At 38.9% G+C, this 25,217-nt stretch overlaps 1 protein-coding gene across 12 annotated transcripts in view; it reads left to right on the forward strand.

Annotated features, from left to right (window-relative positions):
- The first annotated feature begins 239 nt into the window (after window positions 1–239).
- The window catches only part of BNC2 (basonuclin zinc finger protein 2), a 425,725-nt gene continuing 400,747 nt past the window's right edge, over window positions 240–25,217 (forward strand). For 5 of the 12 annotated variants that reach the window (XM_079927966.1, XM_079927970.1, XM_079927967.1 and 2 more), the window contains exon 1: window positions 15,649–23,434. In XM_079927966.1, the coding sequence (XP_079784092.1) occupies window positions 23,300–23,434 (135 nt within the window). In that variant the 5' untranslated portion in view covers window positions 15,649–23,299. Of the gene's footprint in view, window positions 335–552; window positions 637–15,648; window positions 23,435–25,217 lie in introns of those variants that run through there. The other 7 variants (XM_079927977.1, XM_079927974.1, XM_079927978.1 and 4 more) reach the window with 7 other exon arrangements.

Raw genomic sequence — 25,217 nt, forward strand, 5'->3', positions numbered from 1 at the left:
AGCCCCCTCCCGGGACAGTCCGTTCCTTTTTTTTTTTTGTGCCGAGGAACCGGGGGAACTCAGCAGGCTCCGACTTGGGGAGCGAAGGCGACCCTGCACGCGGGTGTAAATCAGTCAGTCACCTGAGCGCAGAGGGGCCGCGGCGAGGGCGCTCGCGGGCGGGCGGGGAGAGGCGGAGGCGGCGAGAGCGGCTGCCCGGAGGAAATCGGGAGGGGGAGGGAAAGAAAGGCCGAGACAGAAGGAGCGTGAGGCGGCGGAGGGGCTGGTCCAGGCGCGGCCGCTAAGAGGAGACGAAGAGGCGGGGGCTGCACTTGACAACCAGCATGCCGAGATGGTAAGAAGTTTCCACCCTCCTTTCCTTTTTATTCTAGACTTCGGAAGAAAGGAGCCCCGCGCCGGCGCGCCTCGGGGGCCGCCCGGGGGCTGTGTTTTCCTCCAGTTCAGCGGCGGGAGGTGGAGGGGGGCGCTGGGGAGGGCGGGCAGGAAAGGAGAGCCTCAGTCCACCCCGGTCCCGCTCCCGAATTCGCCCTTCAACTTGGCCCGAGTGGCGGAGGAGAGCTCCAGGTGGGAGGGCGGGTGTGCGCACGGGCTCGGGGGGCTCGGGAAGGTCGCCCCTCTCGCGGCCGGCAGGGCAAGGTGAGCGGTAAGCGGGCGGGCGGCTCCGGGGAGTTGGGACGGGCCGGGAGGCAGGCGGGGGCTGATGGAGCGCTGGAAGGAGCTCGGGGCGGAGAGGAACGCCGTTTGGACCCACGGCAACTTTTAAAACTTGCCCGCGAGTGCGGGGCCGGCGGCTGGGCGTGGGCGCCTGGGCGCGCTGGTGCGCCGCGCGGGGAGGACACCGCCGCCTGGTCCCCGGCACCTCTGATTTTCCCCTCCTCGCCCTCCCGTTGGGGAACCCTCCCTTTGTAAATGTAGGAAGTGCTCCTGGAGGTTTTCTGAAGAATGTGCAAAACGCAGGGCAGGAAAATCAACCCTAAAGAGAGATTTTGAGGTGGAGTTCGACGGGAGCCGATTTGTGTTACTTACACATTGACTGGAGGGTGGCATTTGGGGCCCGGGGAGAGGGCAGGATAAAAAAAGAAGAAGAAGAAGAAAAAAAACCCCACCTAAACCTGGGTGAAATTCTCTGTAAAGTGAGGCTGAGATTAAAAAAAAAAAAAGTTCTAAGTGCAAGTGGCGGAGGAGATGGGAAGGCGTTGCGAAGCGAGATTCCAGCACAGCCCCTCTACCCGAAGCAGCTTCTCTGCAGCGAGGCAGCTTGGCAATTAGCTCGCCGGCTGCTGAGCGCTCTGTCCGCTTTCGGGGAAGTGATTTGTTAGAAATGGGGCTGGACCACTCCCTTCCTTTTAGTTTGCTCCCACCCTTTGCTGCTGTTGTAACCCCCTCTTGGGGTTCTGATATACTGCGTTCCGCATGTAGATGGACTATGTAAGAAAAAGGGAGATAGTGGGTTGGCATTTTTTTTTCTCTCTCTCTCTTCCCTTCCTCCTAATGTGGCATCTCTTGTTTCAGTGATCAAAGTCACGACTGGAGTGTAGGGGATGCGACTGTCAAATGCAGGCACAAAAAAAAAAAAAAAAAAAAAAGCGTGAGCCCAAGACTGAGGTTACAGTAACGCTGACAGAAATTAAAGTGGTTTTGAAAGCAGTGTGCGATTTACGGTGGTTCGCATTTACCCTAGAGTCAAGCTGTTGTAAAACTGATGTACAAAAGACATAAAATAATCCTGTGTACCCAGGATTAAAGTGGCAGAAGTGGCCTGTTTTATTAATTCTTATGTACTTCGTGGACAGTTGCAATGGTTGGAATCTGTATTTAAGTGGAGGAGTCAAAACAAAATATTAAATATATCTGTTTAGCACTAGAGGGTTTTACTTATAGCCGCATTTTACACAAGAACACTGTAAAAACCGGTTGTAGGTATTTTTCTTCCCTTCCCCCCTCGCCTGTATACTATTTGTCTACACATCTATTCCCAAATACTAATCACTTTGAACAGTGGTTAAGCACATTTGTCACCCACTGCTTTGTATTCTGCAGTTTTAGATGTTACTGTGCACGCACATACATTATTTAAGTGGTGGAATTTATTCCTGTGTAGTGTGTCTGATTTGAGGACGTATTCAAGAGTAGTGAGACCCTGTGCAAGTTAATAGAACTTGCTTGATTGACCCTTTGGAGTCACCCAAAAAATCCCTTGTGAACTTTCGTAGGGTATCTGTGTTTTGTGTTATATTTATAGCTGCTTTATTTAAACTCTTCAGCCTTAAAGAAGTTCTTAGTTGGAGCTGCTCTTTCTGTTCCTGGAGAGTAGTAAAATCCAGATTGCTAATCGCTTTACCAACGTACAGGAGTGTCTTCACCTGAGGGAAGTAATACTGAGCCTGAACGTGAACTCGGTTTGAGTATCGTGTGAGAAAAGTCTCAAACTGGTCCTTGAGAATATTAAGTTCGCTGTTGTTTGCATGTAAGGCTTTGGAAAAGAACCAACCTCGCGTGATTTTAAAAAATAAATAGGAAGAAAATATTAATAGCAGTCGTACCTTCCCAATCAATACCTGACGTTTTTCTTCCCCCTGAAACGTAAGATATCTGTCAGGCAGGGATATGTGATTACCAAAAGCAGCAGACAAAAGCGGAGCTGACTATTGCTATATTAAAATGTAAGTGTTAACAGTTTGAATTTTCAAGTGAGAGTTTTTGAGTTCAGTGCTTTACATAACATTTTGTCCTAATCTTGCTTGCTGTCAGGGATGTTTCATGGTTGTGCAATTGCTGCAGTCAAGAATGCCAATTTGCATTCCAGGAGTGTCATTTGATTACTTTTATCTGCACAGCTCCAAGACCGGCCCAGACCTCTCGTTTCATCTTGCCATGTCACGAGTCAATGCTGTGTCGTCTTTTCAAAAATCTGCCTGATTTAGACAAGAAAGAAAAGTACTTTCATGTTGCAGCCGCAGTCCCCTGCTAACTTGTCAGCAGCAGGATATGATTCACTTGAGCCCAGAAGAATGGAACAGAGAGGCGGGTTAGGCAGTTCAATAAAGCCCACGGACAGGTAGTGTGTGACATCCCCAGAGAGCCACAGTTAATGAAGAACAGGTCTGCTTAGTTCTCCACACGCTGACCTGGTGCTGTCCCCACAGTTTTCTCATTTGATCTTTCCCAGCAAATTGATCTTTTCTTGTATTTTTTTGCCTTCCAAGTTAGTCCTTGTGGGACCGAAATTAGCAGAGCAACTTAAGTTGGATAATACAGCTGTTCAGAAAAGAAGAAATTGGACACTGGCTCAAAAAGGGGCGGGGGGGTGGGGGGAGCTTTCCTTTTTGTTGTTGTTCCTGGGAATATTTCTTATATTAAGGGAGCCCCCAATAGGTGATGACTTGAGGGTAGTGGTTCCCTTTATTTTTAATTTTAGAGTTACGATTCCACACAATTTTAAATGTTCCTTGAGTATTTGAAAGGTGGTCCTAATGAGTAGTAGGAGTTCGATTTAGCATTTTTTCATTTTCACTTGTTTGAAATGATTTGCCAGTTGACTGTGTCTTTTATGGCTATTGTAAGGTAGACTAAATATCAATGGCATACTTGGACTGTATTATTTATAGTCTTCTGAATAACGACAATCCCAAAATACCAGGGCTGAATAGCAGAAAATATTAAACAGTAAAAGTTATTAACAGTGTTGTGTATAAATATCATGGTACATGGACATGTTTTCTACAAATTACCATCAGCCTCTTTTATATAAAAGCCACAGATACACTGTTAATGTTTTTAAAAAATTTCAAGATCCTGAATTTCTATGTAGGTTTTTAGAACTGAGACCAGATGACAAGTAACAACTTCTGTAGATAGATGCTCATGCATGTCCTTATTTTTTTATTAAATTTAGTTTTAGCAAGTGGGTAAATCTAAGTTGGGAGTGTATATGTAGTTTAAACACGTTAAAGTTTCACTATAGAATTTTGTATCTAAAGCTTAGGTTGGAAGCAGTTAATAGATTCTTAACTCATTGCGGACTTGAGGAGCAGTGCTTTCTGAATTCCTCTGCAGCTGGTCTCATTTACCATCTACATCCTTACAAGAAACAGTTGAAAAACATTTCTGTGGAAGGGAGGCAGCCTCCTCAAATCTTTCCTGTTGGATGGGAATTACATAGGATCATTGGATCATTGGTTAGTAAACTCCTCTCTGAAGAGCTAGAGGGAGCCTCACGATTTTATTAGATATACTTAAGGTTTTTTTTTTTTTTTTAAAGTCACTCTAGCAATCAGAATGTTGCAGATAAAGAGGAGATAATGAGTACTGGCTTAGTGTTTAGGCTTGGAGGTGCTATTGTAGTTTTTTTTTTAGCTGTGATAGAAGCAGCAGAACTTTCTCCAAGAATAGTCAAATAGTCAGCTAAGATTTCTAGGGTTCTACCTTTCAGATGATCTGAGGATCAAGCAAAATGCACCCCGATACATTTAAAATCTGTTTTGGTTTGCTAAGTACTGTTTGTAGCTTTGTCAGCTGATGGAGGTCTGTTAAAGAGGCCAACCTTCAAAGTTCTGTTAAAAGGAACTTCCTACCAAATCACTGAGGAGGGGGTACCTTCTTTCTGTTCACTCAGGACAACCTCCTTTCTTTTTGAAGTAGTTATATGCATAACTGCCGTACTTTGGAGAGAAAACTCCTTAAATACTTCATGATATAAGCATAAATAGTAAACCATTTATAAAGCCAGTGTATTAGGGATCAATAAATTAGTTAAATTTAAAGAAATAGAACTTAAGTGGTATTAAATTCAATATTTGTTTAATTTCACATTTGTTTATCACTAAAATTTGTGATGTTTACTTTAAATGGTCATTGATCATAATTGCGCTTTAAAATTTATATGCTAGTTTTTAATAGCATTACTTTGGACAAACTTATTTACTATTTAAGTAAATAATATAATCGGTGAGATAAACTACCCAGATTGGTCTTTTTTTAATCTTCTGCACAGTAGCTCTCATTATGTTGCTAGCCAATAAAAGTCTTTATTTGTTGCTTATTAGAACCCTCAGTACAAGTAAGAGTTCAGCTATAATTTAATTTGGCTGTTCAAAGAGGCTCCCTTGTTTTAAAGCATGTTCTCAGTACGATTTTACCATTTATTGTGAAACTGTATTCTAACTTGTGCTTATGCATAGGAGCAGTTTTACAGATATATCATTTTTTAATGTTTGGCCATAGCAGAGTCATACATTTTTATCCTTTAAAAAAATCTGTATCTAACAATGTCAGTTTTTTTTTCCTTTTGCTTTATTTTTCCCTTGACATTCTGGAGCACTTTTTTCTTGGCGATTTGAATAGCCTTGTTATGATAATTTAAAACCAGTTCCCCAAGGAATATAACCTTCCCTTAAGGTATAGTGAGTGGGGCACTGAAAAAAATTTAATTCCATAATTAAAAATTCTAGTCGAGGACGTTTCACTATTGCAGTCACTTGAAATTACAAAAAAGTTTGCCTTGTACTTTACACATTGCTAGGGTGATAAATTCAGTTTCCTTACAGGAAGCTGCTGGGAAGTTTTGCAGTGAGTGGAAGATGGCTTGAGAGTTTTGGTGGTAGTATTCATAACAAATCACTGAAGACTGGACCTTGACTATAGAATTCTAAGATGAGCATTCAGGAATTCTTCCTCAAGGAAGGCGGAATGTGGAGCTGCTAAATGAGTCACTGCATGTATATCTTACCAGTGGGAATCGCATCAAGCCACCCCTCTAGATACAGTATTTAATAGTTGTCAAAATGTACAGTATTGTCTTGGAACTTGTGGTTCACGAGTTCATAGTCTCTGCTTTTTTGTGTTCAGTACAAAGATGTAAGAACCCACACAAAACATTTTTCTCTTATTATGACCTTACATTTGCCAAAGTGCCCCATGCTGAAATTCCTTTTCAGTGTCTTTTTTTTTTTTTTTAGTCCAAAGCCAGACGTGTACCCAGACACAAAAGCCTCTGTGTATAGCAAGCTGTTTTAAATATTGTGACTCGACGATGTGCTGTCCTTTCTCTGCTTGAGCCAAGGATCTCTGCTCAGTGTCTGGATTACCAAGCTCCTTCTTTATTGTACCTCTTGTCAACCATTCCTATTCATTTAACCTTTCATTAGTGTCTGTGCAGCTTCACTGTCTGGAAAGGCAAGGAAAAACCGAAAGGCCCCACTGTCACAGTTATTAGATTTCTCGGTTACATCCCAGCAACCATAGAGAAGTGAGAGTCGACACTATTGTCGTGCATGCTGCTGTCCTGGGGTGCAGCCCTTCTGTGCACGTCAAGGACATGTGCCACATGTTGATATGCATCCCAGGGAATAAATGCACAACACGGGGGATAGGCCGATGCTGGCAGTAATGAGCTCTGTAGGAGTTATTGCAGAGACCAACAGTTTGTGAAGGAATTTTGCTTAACAGGCCAAGGAGATAGACAGAGTTGAGGGCTGCCAAGATTTGCCTGTGCGGAGCTTAAGTCAGTCGCATTGTTTTCAGCTAAACTTCATTTGAGGGGAGAATTGAATAAGTTGGACAGCAAGGAAGAGTCTTATTTTCATCTTTTAATCTTTCAGAGGACCCAAGTGATGTTTCTGGTGACTATTCAGTGTATTATAACTATTTTGTATACTGACTGAATCATCTATGTAAATGGATCTATTAGCAGTTTGTTAATTCTTCCATATCTAGAAAAGAATTTGAGATATTTCATAGATGTCATATATGTATTTTAAAATCCATGTAAAATAACGTAGCCTATTTATTTTCCTACGTTACTATTTTTCCCTTTTGATTTCCCTCTAGCATCTTTTGTATTATCCCTTGATTCCTTAAAAATGCATTTGCCTTGTTGCCTCAGTGTAAAGGAGGAAAAAGATGATCATTGGATTATTTGCAAATCATAATAAAGACCAATATTTGCAGACTTTGGATTGGAAAATATTTCTCAACATCTTAAGATTCATCCGATTACTCTTTAAGAATTCTCAACACATTTGAATAGAAAATGGTAAATTATAATACCTGCATCTAACTTTACCCTCAAGTTCATTTATTTTTTTAAATTAGGAAAATCTTTGTTGCTAGGGGCGACTAGAATATTTTTGTCTTTCTAATTTAAATAATTTTTGTCAGTTTACCAAACTCTTTTGGGGCTCCCCAGTAGCTTTGCAAATATATGAATGATTTATTACTGAATCCTTATAAAGTGATTTTTAAGTTTTACTTGACCTTACCTTTTTTAGCCGAGGCTAATTTTTTCACAGTTGTATTTGAAACTTTCTCTGCTAAGCTTTTCATGGCGTCATGTGGGCCAAGTTATCTTTGTTTCAGGGAGGAGAGATGAGCTATTTCCACATTCCTTTCTTCAGGTGGGATGATCCTTTGCAGGGAAATACATATTCATTCAGTAATTGACAACTAAGTGCCCAGCCAGCCCAGGGCCATGTCCCAGTCTCTTGACCATTGGGTGGAAGTTCTGTGCAGATAGTCAGATGAATGTACTTTGATCATCTCAGGTGACCTGGTGGCCTTCCCACGGACAAGGCAGGGGTGTGTTAACATTGCCCCTTCTAATATTCCCATTCCCATTCATTATGGTTTGTGTTGGGAGAAGTAGAAGAGGAAGGAGGGACATTTGAGGCTGTAATTTTACCTTCCCCCCAAAAAGCCATGTGGTAGTTAAAGAAAAGGAATGCATGTCAGGAGCTACTCTCTGAAGGAATCCTGCACCTATTCTTCATGCAGTCAGTATCTCAGCTGGCTGACCACGCCTTGGAAAGCAGTTGCACCACTGTCCGCTCCAGAATGAGAACAGCCCGGTGACTGGGTTTAGAGGCAGGTCCCATTCTAGTCTACCTAGGTCTGAGAGCCTCCATTTCATCCCTGGTAAAACAAGTGAGTTTTGTAATTTCTATATTTCTTTCCAGTGGGAGCACTTTATATTTTATGTGATAGGACTATATAATCAGAGCTGTTTACCATTTTAATAGCTATATTGAGATATAATTCACATACTGTACAATTCATATGCTTAAAAAGTACAATTAATAACATTCCATTGTATGGCTATAGCACATTTTATTTATTCATTCATCCAACGATTGACATTTGAGTAGTGTTCACTTTTTTGTTATTACGAGTAATGCTGCCGTGAACATTTGTATGCATGTGTTCTTTTTCATTTTTGTTAGGGATATACCTAGGGGTGGAATCGCTGAGTCATGTGGCAAGTCTATCTTTCACCTTTTTTTTTTTTTAAATAAATTTATTTGTTTTTGGCTGCATTGGGTCTTTGTTGTGGTGCGCGGGCTTCTTATTGCGGTGGCTTCTCTTGTTTTGGAGCACAGGCTCTAGGCGCACGAGCTTCAGTAGTTGCAGCATGTGGGCTCAGTAGTTGTGGCGGATGGGCTTAGTTGCTCTGTGGCATGTGGGATCTTCCCGGACCGGGGCTCGAACCCGTGTCCCCTGCATTGGCAGGCGGATTCTTAACCACTGCACCACCAGGGAAGTCCCTACCTTTCACCTTTTGAGGAACTGCCAAATCGTTTAACAAAGCGGCTGCACATTTTACATTCCCACTAACAGTGTATAGGTTTCCTAATCTCTTCACATCCTCTCTGAACTTGTTTCTATCTGTCTTTTAATTTTAACAATCCTAGTGGGTGTAAAGTGATTTTGATTTCAATTTCCCTGATGATTAGTGATGTTGAGCATCATTTCATATGGTAATTGGCCATTTGTATATCTTCTCTGTTTAGCAGAAATGTCTGTTAAATCCTTTACCCTTTTTCCATTTAGGTTGTCTTTTTATTGTTGAGTTGTAAGCTCTTTTTGTATTCTGGACACAAGTCTTTATTAGATACAAGATTTGTAAATATTTTCTCCCATTCTGTGGGTTGTCTTATTTTTTTTGATGGTGTCCTTTGAAGCACAGAAGCTTTAAATTTTGACAAAATCCAATTTATTTTTTCTTTTGTCGTTTGTACTTTTGGTGTGCTAAGCAATCATTGTCTAACCAAAGCTCATGAAAATTTACTCTAAGAGCCTTTTAGTTTGAACTCTTACGTTTAAGCTCTTGATTCATTTGGGCTAACTTTTGTGTATGATACGAAGTAGGGGTCCAGCTTCATTCTTTTGAATGAGGATATCCAGTTGTTCCCAGCATCATTGGTTAACAATTCTTTCCCCCTTTGAATTATCATAGTACCTTTTGGGAAAATCATTTGACCGTAGATGTAAGGGTTTTTTTCCCCTGAACTCTCCACTTGGTTCCATTGATCTATATGTCTATCCCTGTGCAAGTACCACACTGCCTTGATTACTGTAGCTTTGCATTGTTTGCAACTGAGAAGTGTGTGTCTTCCAACTTTGTTCCTCTTTTTCAAGATTATTTTAGCTGTTCTTGGTTCTTTTGCAGTTTATTTTTATTGTGATAAAAATATCACATAAAATTTAATAACTTAATCATCTTAAATATACAGTATAGTAGTGTTAGCTGCATCTTGCTGTGCAACAGATTGTTAGAACTTTTTCATCTTGCAAAATGGAAACTTACATCTATGCCTATTGAACAACTCCCCTTTTCCCCTCCCCATAGATGCTGGCAACAACCATTCCACTTTCTAAGAATTTGACTACTTTAAATACTTCATATAAATGGAATCATGTGGTATATATCGTTCTGTGACTGGCTTATTTCACTTAGCATAATGTCCTTGAGGTTAATCCACATTGTAGCACATGGCAGGATTTCCTTTTTTTTTTTTTTTTTGCGGTAGGCGGGCCTCTCACTGTTGTGGCCTCTCGCGTTGCGGAGCACAGGCTCCGGACGCGCAGGCTCAGCGGCCATGGCTCACGGGCCCAGCTGCTCCGCGGCATGTGGGATCCTCCCGGACCAGGACACGAACCCGTGTCCCCTGCATCGGCAGGCGGACTCTCAACCGCTACGCCACCAGGGAAGCCCAGGATTTCCTTTTTTTTAAAGGCTGAATAATATTTCATTGTATGTATATACCACACTTTCTTTACCCATTCATCCTTAGATGCACGTTTAGATTGAGTCCACTCTTTGGCGATTGTGAATGATGCTGCAGTGAACATGGGTGTGCAAATAACTCTGCAAGATTCTGCTTTCCATTCTTTTGGATATATATCCAGAAATGGAGTTGCTGGATTATATAGTAGTTCTATTTTTAATTTTTTGAGGAACCTCCTGTTTTCTGTGGCTGCTGCCCCATTTTACATTCCTACCAACAATGCATAAGGGTTTCAATTTCTCCACATCCTTGTCAATGCTTGTTACTTTATGTTCTTTTGATTTTTTTTTTTAAATGGTGACCTTACTAACACATGAGAGGTTATATCTCATTGTTTTGATTTGAAGTTCCCTATGATTAGTGATGTTGAGCATCATTTTATATGCTTGTTGGCCATTTGTATATCTTCTTTGGAGAAATGGCTGTTCAAGTCCTTTGCCCATTTTTATTGGATTATTTGATTTTTGCTTGTTGAAATGTAGGAGTTCTTTATATATTATTATTATTTTTTTTTTTGTGGTACGCGGGCCTCTCACTGTTGTGGCCTCTCCTGTTGCGGAGCACACGCTCCGGACGCGCAGGCTCAGCGGTCATGGCTCACGGGCCCAGCTGCTCCGCAGCATGTGGGATCTTCCCGGACCGGGGCACGAACCCCAGTCCCCTGCATTGGTAGGCAGACTCTCAACCACTGCGCCACCAGGGAAGCCCTATATATTCTTAATATTAACTCCTTATCAGAAATATGGTTTGCAAATATTTTCTACCATTCAGTAGGTTGCTTTTTCACTCTGTTGATTGCTTTCTTTGCTGTACAGAAGTTTCTAAGTTTGATGTAGTCTTATCTGTCTATTCTTTCTTCTGTTGCCCTTAGCAGTTTACTTTTAAAACTCAGAATAATCTGATCCTCAGAAGCGTAAAGGCTACGTTAGGAAAATACATCTATTGTTTGGGTAAAAAACTCTTGGTGATACTCCAGGGGACAAGAAATATGTCATTTAGTAGCCAAAAGATGATGGCTCTTAGCTCCCTGTGAAACACCCTGGGTTTGCTTTGATGTTTCTTAATTATCATTGAGTTTAAAAGCATTCTAGGTGTTCTATATAAGAGATACACTTCATACCCTGGAGGGTAGAATTAAGTACCTAGAAATAATTGTTTTTAGTTTTATAAATAACTCAAAAGGAAAGGAAAAAAACATTATGGAGAAAATTTGTCTTCCTAGATATTCCATTGTAACTAAAAAACACCACCAGTGATTAAAGCTAAAAATTACTGTATGATCTCAAACCCAAACTAACTGGTCCAGTTACGTTTTAAATAAATACCACGTTCAAATCTGGCGTGGCATATTTGGAGACATGAGCTTATTTTAAAGTTTACCTGACAAATTTTGTAATTAATATACCTCATCGCTGAGTTAGAGAAGTTTGAGAGCAAATGAAAGATAACGTAATTTGGGGGCAGCTATATTGTATCATTGGTGAATTAAAAAAAAAGTTTGTTCCCTTTTAAAGTTCTAATTTTTCTTTATTCATGTTAAGAAACAACTATATTTATCTCCATCTAAAGTAATTGCTTTCCTAGTATTCTGATGAGCCGTTCTTGCTTAACTACATTGTCTGGTTTTGGCCTTTTGCCAGTTAGTTTGGACAAAAGTTTCATTATTCATTCAGTATCAACTATTAATTAGATGGCTAACTGATCAAATATATATGTGGAGAGTATGTATTTTCACCCCTCATCAATGTTTACCTAAGTTACATAAATAGTAATTAGCCAATTTTAAATTGTATCTTATGACATATAATTACTTTTCTCCTGGTGAAAATTCTATAGAGGATTTACAATCATTTATAAAAACTGTATGGTAGAAAATCTTATATTTACCATACACTTTTGATTTTTGGTTGTAATAAATTTCATTATACCAAATGACACAGTTTTTATTAATATTGAGCAATAAATCAATGCTACTTTTCTGTTTCACATGTTTTGACGTGCTCATATGTATCTTTGTTTTGTTTTGTTTTGTTTGTTTTGCGGTACGCGGGCCTCTCACTGCCGTGGCCTCTCCCGTTGCGGAGCACAGGCTCCGGGCGCGCAGGCTCAGTGGCCATGGCTCACAGGCCCAGCCGCTCCATGGCATGTGGGATCTTCCCGGACCAGGGCACGAACCCGTGTCCCCTGCATCGGCAGGAGGACTGTCAACCACGGCGCCACCAGGGAAGCCCGCTCATATGTATCTTGTTGTATATATATGGAATGACAGAATCATGTGTACTATTATGGTATCTTTCATGATTTAAGGACATAAAGTATGTAATTACCTGGAAAAATACAGCAATACAAAGAAAGTCCATTCATTTCTCTGTCCTATGGTATTTAATCTCCCTGTAATACACATTTTACTCTAGTGGATTAGGGAAGTTGTTTTGTATTAACACGTCTGTACGCTAACAGGTAAGCTTCTGGAAGTACAATATGATAGTTCAGTTTTCCTCTCGTTCAAAATGGTAATAGGAAACAAAGCATATTTGTTCATATTGGTTTTTGATAGACTAAAACATTAATTTCACTTCAGAGTACATTAAGTCTGAATAATATGAAAAAGTAGATAAATATTTTTTAAACTCAAATTCTGCCACGTGTTAAGCCATATGTTTTACCCTGTAAGTGTCCTTTGCAAAAAATATTTTCACATAAAGGATTTATGTGTGTTCATTGGTCTTTGCAGCTTCGCTTATGTCCATAAACAGCAACCAGTCACTGACATGACATTTCTGTGTACAGGGGACAGTGATAATTAGATCTAATGAAATGTGTGTGTGTGTATGTAGGTAGAAGCATCAGTGACAAACTGATAGTCTGCAACTTCCTTATGGAAGAGGGAGAAAGCAGAATAATATAGTTCACTGAGATGTTGTTTTTGGGTGTGTGAGGGGGAAGGGTTTGACACATATGTGCATTTTCATACTGCAGTAATACCTGGTACAATATTTTTTTGTAGTTTTAGGTATATGTATGGATGGCGTGGATGAATATTGAGTGTGTCATTGAATATTTCATTAATATTGTCAAATTGTTTTTCTGAAATGCAGATATGCCAAAGTAATCTGTTAACAGCCAGCAGGTAACTGTTTGTTACTATATGTAGAATAACTTGCTGTAGATTTGCGTGAAACATTAGACAATAGTATACTGATTTGGTAAAAGATGCTTTTGAAAATGATCAGGTTTTTATGTTCAAATGATACATTTCACATAGGCATGGGAGTTGTGGCTGTCATCATTTTCCACAGCATAACACAACTTTTAAGTATTTTGGATTGTAATTAAACAGGCGATTGCATTTCTGTGATACGCATGACACTCTGTTCGGCACTGTATGTCTAACAGATGAGGTAGAAGTTCTAACCCTATATGAAGGAGCACAAAGTCCATTGGCAGGAGGGTATTCATTTTCTTGAAAGAATAACCATGGTCCAGGGGACTCCACTGGTCTTTGTATGTTTAGAAATCTAATTTTGTCAATACATGCTTAAAAGACATCAGTCCTTAATGGACTCATTCAGCTGTTCACTGACTGAGGGGTGGAGATTACATACCCACATGTGCATGCCTGCACACATGCCATGTGAACATGTATACACCTACATACCTTATTAGGTGAAATACTTCCGTACGCCTATCGGCATGCTTAGCACATTCTCTCCTTTGCAGGCAAATTTAAGTAGGGAGTCAAATCATAATCCAAATGTTGCTCATTGCTTTATGAACTTGGAATTTGATCAGAGAATATTAGGGATGGAGGTGGAGGGTGTAAGGGCCTCCTCCCTCTGTAGAGAAAACCTTTCCAGTGGCCTCTGTTTACAGTGCACCCTTCAGACTCCTCACTCCTGAACTGTGCTTGGAAGAGCATTGACAAAATTGACCCCTGTTGCTTTTTTCTTCTTCCCATTCACCTTCTGACTGATAAATTCTTTTTTTCTCTGGATATGTTAATATTCTCAAGCAGATATTAGGCAACTGTCCTGGGAGCTACTTGTTAAGGTGACTTTGCATCTGTTTGGTTTTTTATGGATCTAATGCAGATGGTAGTCCCATTTCATTCATTTTAAATTTCTTGGGAGATAATTCATGCTACTACCTTACATGTAATGTGTTTTGTATATGGGTAGGTGAGAATGGTGGGAAGCCACAGAATAAGGCTGCAGTTTCCCGGAGGAAAAAAAAGATGTATGTTGTTGTTTTTTAAAATAATAAAGCTTAAGACCAGTTAAATACCTTTTAGAGAAAGTTTCTATTGTTTAATAATACCTTGTAGAGAAATATCATGGTTTGCGATTGTCCTTATATATAGGAGGAATACACTGCAGTTGGAAAGTCAGTAAGGGTGTGTGTGTGCATGTGTGTGTGTGTTTAATCTCTGCATCTATTTTCTGTGTGATACAAAAGTTCCTCTATTACTTTGGGATTCTCTTTTCCATTATACAGTTAGAGCCACGATTAGATTTTAAAGATTCTCAGTGTTTCACATTGTGTGATGTTCAACATCTCTTTACTATTTCATGGGTGCCAAAAAGGACCAAAAAGTTAAATCTGTACCTTTGACTTCACATTGGTTGATTCCAGTAACTTCCCAATTAGTTTTTTTTTTTTGTTTACTTTAGTCTTTTGTTCCCTTTAGAACACTTTAATATCAATTAGATTTTGACTACAGAGAAGCATTTGTTAGGGGAAGAGAAGGTAGGAGGATAAGGCACTGAACATCCACTGAGCCTGAAGGATAGATGTTGGTGGACAGGGGAGCCTCCTGTTGGCTGTGGTTTCCTTAGATCTAGTCCAGCTTTCATCCTTTTGTCCCTATTTCAGTCTGCGGTCTGTAAGTTTCAGAGCAGTTGTGGTACGGTTGTGTAGTGTGAGAATTTTATTATTTAAACCTATAGGGCTTAATGTATTACAAATTTTAAATTTGAAAAGGTGTCAGCACCAAAAATTAAGTGAGGGTGGTGATGGAGAGAATGGAAAAATTGCACAGGAAATGTTGAACACTGATAAAAATATAGTTAGAAAAATGCATTGATAAACAAAGGGCCAGTTAAAATGAGTGCCATGAGACTTAACGTTTATGTGACTCCCCAACCTCCTTGCTCACCACGTTTTTCCTCAGGATCTTTCAGGGTCTCCTCCTCTTGTGCCCCTCATCTACTGGGCAAGTCCTGTTAGATCTGTCTCCTGACTTCCACCCATTCACCATCACCCTGGTCAGAGCCCTACCACCCTTTACCTGGAATACCGCAGTAGCTTCCATTTGGCCCAGTGCTTCCATTCTTGCCTCTGTCCTGCCCACTACACCCAGAGGATTCTTTACAGAGAAATCACTTCCCTATCACAAAACCTTCCAGTGTCTTCTTTCATCTTACCACACCTGCAGTGAAATCTGAACTCCTGCCATGACTGAAAAGGATACGTAAGATGTAATCCTTGCCCAGTGCTCCAAAATCATTTCCTACCACTGGTCACTCAGCTCCCATAATCCTGACCTTCTTGCTGTTCACTGAATATGCCAAATTCCTACCTTCTTAGGCCTTTGTACGCAGTTTTCCTCTGCCTGGAATGCTCTTCTTCCAGATTTTTGCATGGCTTGCTCCCTTATTTCATTCATGTCTCCTTGAAAATGTTATCCCTTTCAAGAGAACTTACTGACAGCTTTCGTCCCCCAGCTGTCTCTCCACCCTGTGTGTTTCTCTGACCTCTATCCCTGCTTCTTTTCTTCATAGCATTTATCACCACTAGAAAAGATACTGAATTTGTTTATTTATATGTAGTTTATTATTTGTCGTCCACCTTCCTGCCAGGATGCCAAACTCCATAAGAACAGGGACTTTTGCATGTCTTGTTAATTTCTGAATTTCCGCTGCCTGTAGCAGTGCCTGGTCTAGGAAACACTCAGCAGCTGTTTATTGAGTGAATGAATATACCTGCATATGATTTTCCTTGTAATCATTAACAGATTTTTTATCAGTTTTTATCAGATCTTAGTTATTACTTCGAGGGTTATTTATGATATTTGCTGTTGCAATTATCAGAACTGCTTATTGGAGCAGTGGTTTTCAGAGTAGATGTAAACACCCCAAAAGTTATGCAAAAGTCATCCTATAAGATCTGGGGAAAATGAAATGTGATTTATCTCATTCTCCTATTTTTATATTTGTGTTTTGTAGTGTGCATGGTATCTTAGAGTACATGTATAAGAGATACCTTGTGCAATCAGATTTGACACTATGGATTGAGCCTGATCTGGACCAGGATGGTTAACTTTGTTTGAAGCAAAATATATCTCCGTAATCAGGCTTTTCACAGATGTTGTGTGTTTGAGTAATAAGGTGGTGATACCACTCGTGAGAATGTGTAAAGTCTTTCCCATTATTCAGAAAATTGTACAGATCTAATATTGGGTTGGGAGTGAGATATTATATTGTAATTCAGCACATGTGTGTACTGATAGATATTCCTTAATATTCAACTTCTGGTAGAACTTTCAGGTATCTTGAGTTAAATTGCTCCTGTAATGGGGCCCTTTGTACCTGCACTAACCCATATGAGGAGGTATGTTGAGCCATTTTAAGTGATGATTCGAGTTTGCTTGCTACCTGATTGGTCTGTTTGGGGTGGTCTGTGTTTTTGGTTGATTTTTGAATAATTCTTTTATGTCATTTTTAGTAATTTAGGCCTTTTAATGAAGCTTAACTGGTTACTTTGGTGACTTCAGTTTTTTTTTTTTAAACAGCTTTATTGAGATATAATTCACATACCATGCAATTCACCATTTTAAGTTTTACAGTTCCATTTTATAATTACAATATATGCAATTTTGCAGACACTGGGAAAATAAATAAATGATAAATTTAGAATTCGGAAGGACACCTAGTTAGGTATTCATTTTAGTACCTTCTCAAGTTAAAGGAAGTTTTATAACATTTGAAGAACTTGTTAATAAAAATTTGATAAGATTCATAAACTTGAGTGAAACATTAAAGTAATTAATATACTAATAAATGTGCTAAGGAAACTTGAAAACCAAAAATAAGTAGATACAAGTAAGTATTATTCTGTATAACATAGTCAGCCTAGAAGGTCATACACTGATGTTAGCTTAAAATGTTTTGGAGTTCATCATTTGGCATTGGGTTTGGACAACCTGTATCTAATTCTTCTAGTTACCTTCAGTGCCAGCAAATTTTCTGTGACAAAAGTTTTGGTTTTCTGAATTGTCTAGAAGTTAAGCCTGATGAACATGGTGGGTGATAAAGCCAAATAATTCTATTTTTGGTAAGAAGAAAATTGGCACAGTTGATTTTTCTCATATAACTTATGAATTGGCTCTGGAAATAGTCACAAAGGAAGAATTCCAGAAACGTTTTGAACAATAGTAGTGTTGTTGGAATGAGCACAGTGTCCTGAGGTGACAACTGAGACATATTGACTATTTTTCCCCACCAATAATGGAACTTCCTATTAATATCCATAGAAACTCATTTGGTTCTAGGAGAACCGGTGGGAGATTTTTTTGCATATATAGATTCATACATGCATGCTTACAAACATTTTTCTAACCATCAAATTGTGTTAATATTTTGTGGTCTTATGCAACTGGGCTGCACGTGGCAAGTACCCGATAGATTGTACTTCAGTGTAGATCTTGTGAAATCTGAGTAAAAGTATTATAGGTTGTGGCCTGAGGAGGCCTCTGAAGGCAGAGACGATCAAGGAAATTTTTACCTAAGATGTGAGACTGTGTAAGTGCTCCATGATATTAAATGGTTTTGTGTAGCGCTCTTTGGCTAGAAATTAGAACGATTGTCACATAGCTTATATTGTATATTTTGTCTTAGTTTCAGTAAATCTGTATATGTGGGGTATAAATAAATACTCAGGACATGAGAAATGAGAAAGCAAGCGTAGTACAAATTTGTGCACACAAACTGTTTCTGAGGCAGTCTTGTCTATGCTGACAGATGACGGAAGTCAAAGGAAAGAGTAGTTGCTAAAGGGGAGTATGATTTTATTTTGTTTTTTATGCTTTAAGATTTGTTTTTGAATTCCTGTAAGTTGTAGTTTCAGGTGACACTTACCAATCAGTTTATGATTACTTTCTGGTTCTCAGTTGAGAAATGCACTAGTTATACCTTCTCGGAAAATACTGTGTTGTAAACTTTCTTCCAATTCATCTTCCAACCTCTTCTCCACAGCACAAAATGCTAATTTTGCGTGGAATCTGTAGATCTTGGCATAATTTTATTGTTAAAAATATTAAAATCAGTTTTGAAAAATAAGTTTATTTTGCAAAATCACACCCACACCCTATTTTGAAGTTTGTAGAAGGTTTTTAAGAATGAGAATTCAAGAAATAAAAAGGAATGAAATAAGTTTGACTCCAGAAAAGCTAACTTTAGATATTTCTGGATTCCCCCAGAGTTCTCTGAAACTTTGGAACTTTCTGATTTGAAAGAAAGTTAAGACCAACTGGTATTAGAAGTAAACAGCTGTAAACTGTTGGGTGTTTTCTTTTAGCCAAACCCAAAGTGAACTTATACATACGTAGTTTACTAAAGCTTTTTACATAGTTCTGTGAAGGTAGAGAGGGCACTTAGCAGGCTCTGTTATAAGGTGGAAAGCTCTGCTCGACCAAAACACGAGTGCATCATTAATACTGTCTTTGTAGGAAACACATGTGCTGTCTTCATGGACCATTTGGCCCATGAGATGGGATTTGTCATAGTTCATTGTCGTGTATGATGACTCCTGTGGGAGTGTAAGGTCTAGCTGAAAGGGTTCTCCATGTTTTATCTTGTTCCAGGGTGGCTTATTATACTCGAGAATGCACTTAATTAAAAGCTCTGTGTTTTCCGACACCCATTCACAATACCTACACCTGACTTTGTCCATGGAATTTCATATGCAGATTGAGGGCAGTCATGACCCGGAAGATGGAAGCTGTCAGACTTGAAATCTACTTCCATTTTTTGGTGTCATCTCTTTACCATGAGATATTGGACCTTTCTAGGTTTTTTTGGATTGGTATTCTCAGGAAAAGAAATTTATATTTGATAAGAAACTAAATAAAAGAACCATTTATTACTATTGGATATTTCTCAGAATATCATGAGATTGAGTTTTGTTGTGTTTTTATAAACTACTGCATCATAAATTTCTTTTTAATAAAATCTTTGACTGAATCCAGGCCTAAACCAAGACCCTTTCTTAGAAAAGGGAAGTTTTGGAATATTTCATGTTATAATTCTTTGAGATCAAGCACAGTAGGATCTTACAGAATTTCAGTTTTTTATGTATGTATGTAATCTGTTTCTTTCTTAAATTTGCCCCTCATTTGAGTGCAGTCATACTTTATTATAATCAACTGTTGATACAGCTCTCACATGCTGCTCTGTAGATTCTTAGGTATATAATTATGAAATTTTTGTCTTTCTATCTTTATCAAGGAATAAATGATCCTAAGTGGATCATAATTTAGTAATGTACTTATTTAGTAGTTTCATGTTTTAATTTTTAAAGCTCTGCTGAAAGATTCTGGTTTGTGGCTGTCTCGGCAGTATATCTTGGACAGACTTTTAATGGTCAAAGTTAAATTGTACTGCCTTGTATATTCCATTTTTAGAAATTAGTGTTTCATCCCTGATTGAGAAATCCAAGACTAGGACCGTCAAACTTTTCTAAATGTGTTTAGCCAACATGCAGCCTTCTTTGAAAGGTGATTCTTTTTCACCAAATGAATTTTATAAAGTCAGCTTCCTTAATTTGTAATGTAGGCGCAATGAAAGCCGCAGGGTGTTTTTTTTTTCCCTGAGAAATCTTTAAAGAGATGTTTAAACAAATCAAAATATGCTTATAACTTTAAAGAAATAATTTGGTGTGGCAAGTTTTAAATAAAAAAAAAAAAGACATATACATACATGCACACACACACACTGCATAACCTCTCTTTGAGTCTTTGGTTTAAGTCCTCTGTCATATAATGCCAAAAACTTTGTTCTGAGCTGCGTGTGTGTTGAAACATGTATGCCTGTCCTAGTGTCATAACTAATTATATCTCTCGTATGCTTACTTCTAGTAATTGGAAAGTAGACCTACCGCAGCAGAGGATTTTAGTTTTATCTTGAGGACCTGCTATAGAAATCAAGTTTTTGACCATGCAGTAACTTGACATTGTAAACTGATATTACTGTTTTAAATATATCATCCACTTTGTGTTTTGCAGAAATAGTGTACTGTAAGGGAAGAAAAAATTCCAGTGGTTCTTAAAAAGACATCTGTCTTTAACAGTAATGATAAACGCTAATACTGACTCACTTTGCAGTTTTGACTGCGATAGTTCGTTTATAAATTGGAAATTGACAGTCTAGTGTTGTGATAACAAAATTTTATTGGATTTCTCTTTCCCAAAGTTTGTCAGAAGGTTGTAGCTACTGGCAAACCTGTTGGTGCTTTGGTCACTTAATCTTCATGGATGGGTCTAAAATAATTCGGGGCTCATTCTGTGAAAATGCATTGAGTAGAATTTTCACTGACTAGTTTAGAAATCCTGTCCTGGACATGCTTGTGACTGGGGCAGCAAACAGTGTGTAATATGCACCAGCATGCATGAAAATATGTGGTCCTTGTCCCTGCCTGCTGCAAGAGGACTTTACCCGGCTTCAGGCTCTGAGCTGCAGTCTTGTCGCAATTAAAGTCTTAGGGCTGGGAGCAGTTAATACTGGTGATAGATTGTGGTATTTAGCGTTGTGCTGTGTTCCCTGGTGAGCTAGTTCTGTAGACTTACAGGATTCTAGTCAGAACTTGGGAAAGACTCTACCAAAGAATTTGTGGTGATTAAATACTTTTGAAAGCAAGAAATACAATGACTTTTATTATTAACAGGCAGACCTATTGGGCTTTGCTTAAAGAAATAGTGAAAAGATGATGCAGTTCTGTGATTGATAACTGTTTGAAATTTAACACGGAAAATGCTAGATTTTCTTTTCTCATTAAGTTAAAGTATTCCTAGCTTTGAAGTTTCTTTCCTTTCATTCTTTCATTACAGTTGAAAATAAAACTCTGCAGTTCTGTATTTCAAAGTTAACTCTGTCTTCTGTATTTTATACTAAATCAGTTTTTATAAATTCTGCGTTGTTTCTGTCCTCTGGTAACTTAAGTATGCAGAGGCATTGAACTTGAACGTCTTGTGCTCTGACATGTGGGGTTTGGATTCTTGGTATAACTCTTCTGTTTTGAAAACTGAACTCCCAGTGGTTTCTTTCTAATCAGTATATCATGACCTGTTACATTAAAAAGTAAGATGGTCTAAGCCCTGTAACTTTTGAAGACTGTGACTGTAAAAAGCATGCATGAAATAATGAAAGTCTTTCCATTTTTTAAATGTTCATTTCTCTTAGAGTTTTTGTGGTGTCAATCAGATGAATGCCAGTTTTGGTTTTAAGAATAACTGACGGTGGAAATCTGAATTTGCAGCTGGTGGGCCCCGTAAGAGAGAGAGGGTTATCTCTGAACGTGGGGCATCCTGGCTGTGCGTGACAGCCTTGGCATCCAGCCTGACTGACGGAAGCAGCTTCCCACTCATCAGTTGGCTGTGAAACACTGAGACGGGGAAGATGTTACAGCTTGTCTGGGTTCTGGACCTGGGGGTGCTGCCACCTCCACGGGGTGTTTGGAAATCTTGGGAGATGGTTTTGTTTGTTACAAATGAGTGGAATTGGAGTGCCTCCTGCTATGTAGTGGGCCAAGGACACCTCATTGTCCCAGCCGCAGAAGAATTTATCCTCAGTGATGACTTGTTCTGCCCAAAATGTCAATGCCTCTGCTGGGAATCACTGGACAGTTATTGATATGAAAAAAAATAAAAATATTGGTAAAAATGATTTGCTTTCCCCCTAGAATTGCCACCTGACTTTTTTTTTTTAGTTGCGCTGTGCAGCTTAAGGGATTTTAGTTCCCTAACCAGGGATTGAACCCAGGCCCTGGCAGTGGAAGTGCTGAGTCCTAACCACTGGACCGCCAGGGAATTCCGACCTGACATTTTTTTTAAAGGAATGTTTCCCTCCCCTTCTTTCCCCTTTCCTTCCCTTTAGTATAGTTGACCCTTGAACAACACAGGTTCACACTGCCTGGATTCACTTATACACTGGTTTTTTTCAGTGTATATGGAGGGCCAACTATAAGTTATTCTTGGGTTTTTGATGGTGTGGAGGGTTGGTGCCTCTAACCCCCATGTTGTTCAAGGGTCAGCTTTCTATACTTGATTACAGCTTAACCCAAATTCCGCTTCTTAATGTTCCTGAGTAAATTGATTTCTAAAGGTATATGGGTATTTTATACGCTTGGCTTACTAAAGATATTTAGTTGTGAGCTCCCAAGTCAAACCCAGATAGACCCATTTATGCAAATACCCATTGTATTGTGTGTCAGTGTTCGGCAGATGAGCACATTATATAAGTGTGTTGAAACTCATGTCTCTAATTTTTTTTGTAATTAAAGAAAATAATTATCTTTGTGAGAAATTGCTATAGAATTAAAGAATTTTTAAGTCAACAGAAAAACATTAAATAAAACCAGAATTTGATAAAAACAAATATTTTCACATTCATTACTTTCTCATGTCAGTACCAGTTTTGAAATTTTGACTGGAAATTTCAACATAAGGCCTTGTTTTTGAATAATATTCAGTCTGGAATCATTATTTAATATACAGCATAACACAGAAACATTCTCTTCTTCCACACACATTCACAGTCATGTGGCAACCTTAAAGTAGCTCAGAAACATTTAATAAAACCCACTTAGTTGGTAGTAGTTTTCATTTATGAAAAAGCAGTTTAGGTGTGTGTGTTAGTGTGCAGCTTTAGAATGGCCATAAGTAACATCTCAGCACAATCTAAGGAAAATAAATCAGCTCTTTTTTGGGCTTCTAACAAGAGTTTTGGCTTTGGTGTTGGAATGACCTGCATTTGAATACCGATACCTCTACTTACTAGGTAGAATCTTGTTGTACAAATTCCTTTACCTATTTATTTATTTCTAATTGTGGTAAAAAAAAAAACAAACACATAATATAAAATTTATCCTCTCGTCCATTTTTTTTGTGTGTGTGGTACGCGGGCCTCTCACTGTTGTGGCCTCTCCCGTTGCGGAGCACAGGCTCCGGACGCGCAGGCTCAGCGGCCATGGCTCACGGGCCCAGCCGCTCCGCGGCATGTGGGATCTTCCCAGACCGGGGCACGAACCCGCGTCCCCTGCATTGGCAGGCGGACTCTCAACCACTGTGCCACCAGGGAAGCCCTCTCATCCATTTTGTAAGCGTAAGTTCAGTAGCATTAACTGTATTCATATTTTTGTGCCTTTTAAAAAAAACTTTATTTTGAAATAATTTCAGGCTTGCAGAAAAGTTGGAAAAATAGTATAATAAATTCCCATATAACCCTTCACCTGGATTTCTCAAATGTTAACCTTTTTACCATGACTATGTAATTTAAAAAATTGAGATGTAATTTACATACTATACAATTCACCATTTTAAAAAGGGTACAATCAGTGGTTTTTAGTATATTCACAAGGTTGTACAACCATTGCCACTATTTGATTCTAGAAGGTTTTCATCATTTCAAAAGCAAACTATACCCCAAAGTAGTAACTCTCCATTCACCTCTCCACCTAGCCCTTGGCATCCTTCACTTTTTGACCTACTGTGCTCTCTCCTATGAAATATAATAGTATTGCTACCTGGAGTATTTTGAGATAACATATGTGAAAATGCCTCACATGGGGTCTGTCAAAGGCAAGTGCCAAATGCTCATTCCTTTCTTTTCATTTATCCTCTGAACAGAAAGTATCACACTTAAACCTACATGAATTATTTTGGAAACTGTGATGCCAGTGAGAAGAATGGTTTCTCTTCTAAGAGAAAACTGAATTTTCTTACTAGTTCAGCAGTCAAAAACATAATGGAGGCAGTTACATTAGAATAGCTAATGTAAGGTAAAACAGCTTCTGAAACTCCAAAAAATATGTCCATAAAATAGTGTTTTGCAGACATAGGCTAGGGAAGAATCTTTTGCAATGGTTGCCCATCGTGCATGCCAACTTTTTCATTGATTAATCTTTTACTTTTAAGTTTTATCTTTTTTGACACGTTTTATGTGTCCATTGTTTAAACATTTTCAAACTTTGTATGATTGACTTCATAACAAGGCATGTAACTACCACAGTGTGGTAAAACCAGTCAAAGATCACAAGGGTTGCACTTTTATCTTAAATGACAGACAGGTACACTTCATGACCTGATTAGCCTTTGGTGATATGATGGTTTGATTGTGGATGCAGTTTAGCTCAGATACCTGCATTTTGAGGAATGATCAGTTACTTATGGTTCTGATTGCCTTATCTACAAATGTTGCAAATGTTCTAAATATTTATAGTGTAGTAGGAAGCAGTATAGGGTAGCATAGGGATAGAAAGCATATGAGTCAGAAAGGCCTGAGTTTGAATCCCAACTGTGTTATGGGAAGTTTGACAATGGACAGAATTTCTTGAAGTGTCAATTTCCTCATTTGTTAACTTGGAGGGTAATAATCTTCTTTGTATCAGGTCGGAGCAAGGATTAAAGTAGAAATAGTGTGGGTAAGGATCAGCTCGGGGCCTGATGTACCATAAAAACTCTTTAAAATGGTAGATGTTATGCACATTTCCTGTGTTGATTAAAGAAGGGCCTCTGTAGTCCTGTGATGCTGATTAATTTATGTGTGACCTTTTTTTATTTGCCTAGAACATTGCGTATTAGGTAATTTTTTTCTTGTGAAGTATAGAACTGCAGTGTTCGAATGAAAAATCTGAAGAGCAACAAAAATAATGACCACCCTGGCTGAGGTTACAGTGGTGGAACTGGTGGGCTCATTTCAACCCAAAAAGCTGATTTTGTTTTTTGATATATTACTTCCTGTTTAAAGTTATGCCTGCCTTTTGTGAAGTAGCTAAAATGTTTTATGGTATTGAAAATAATAAGGAAATTGGCCAATTTGAAGATGCCCATCATCTATACGGTAACCCTTCTCTGATGAGCAGTCTTAGTCTTATTTTACAGTAGAA

This window comes from Stenella coeruleoalba, assembly GCF_951394435.1.
Source record: "Stenella coeruleoalba genome assembly, chromosome: 7".
Lineage (NCBI taxonomy): Eukaryota > Metazoa > Chordata > Mammalia > Artiodactyla > Delphinidae > Stenella > Stenella coeruleoalba.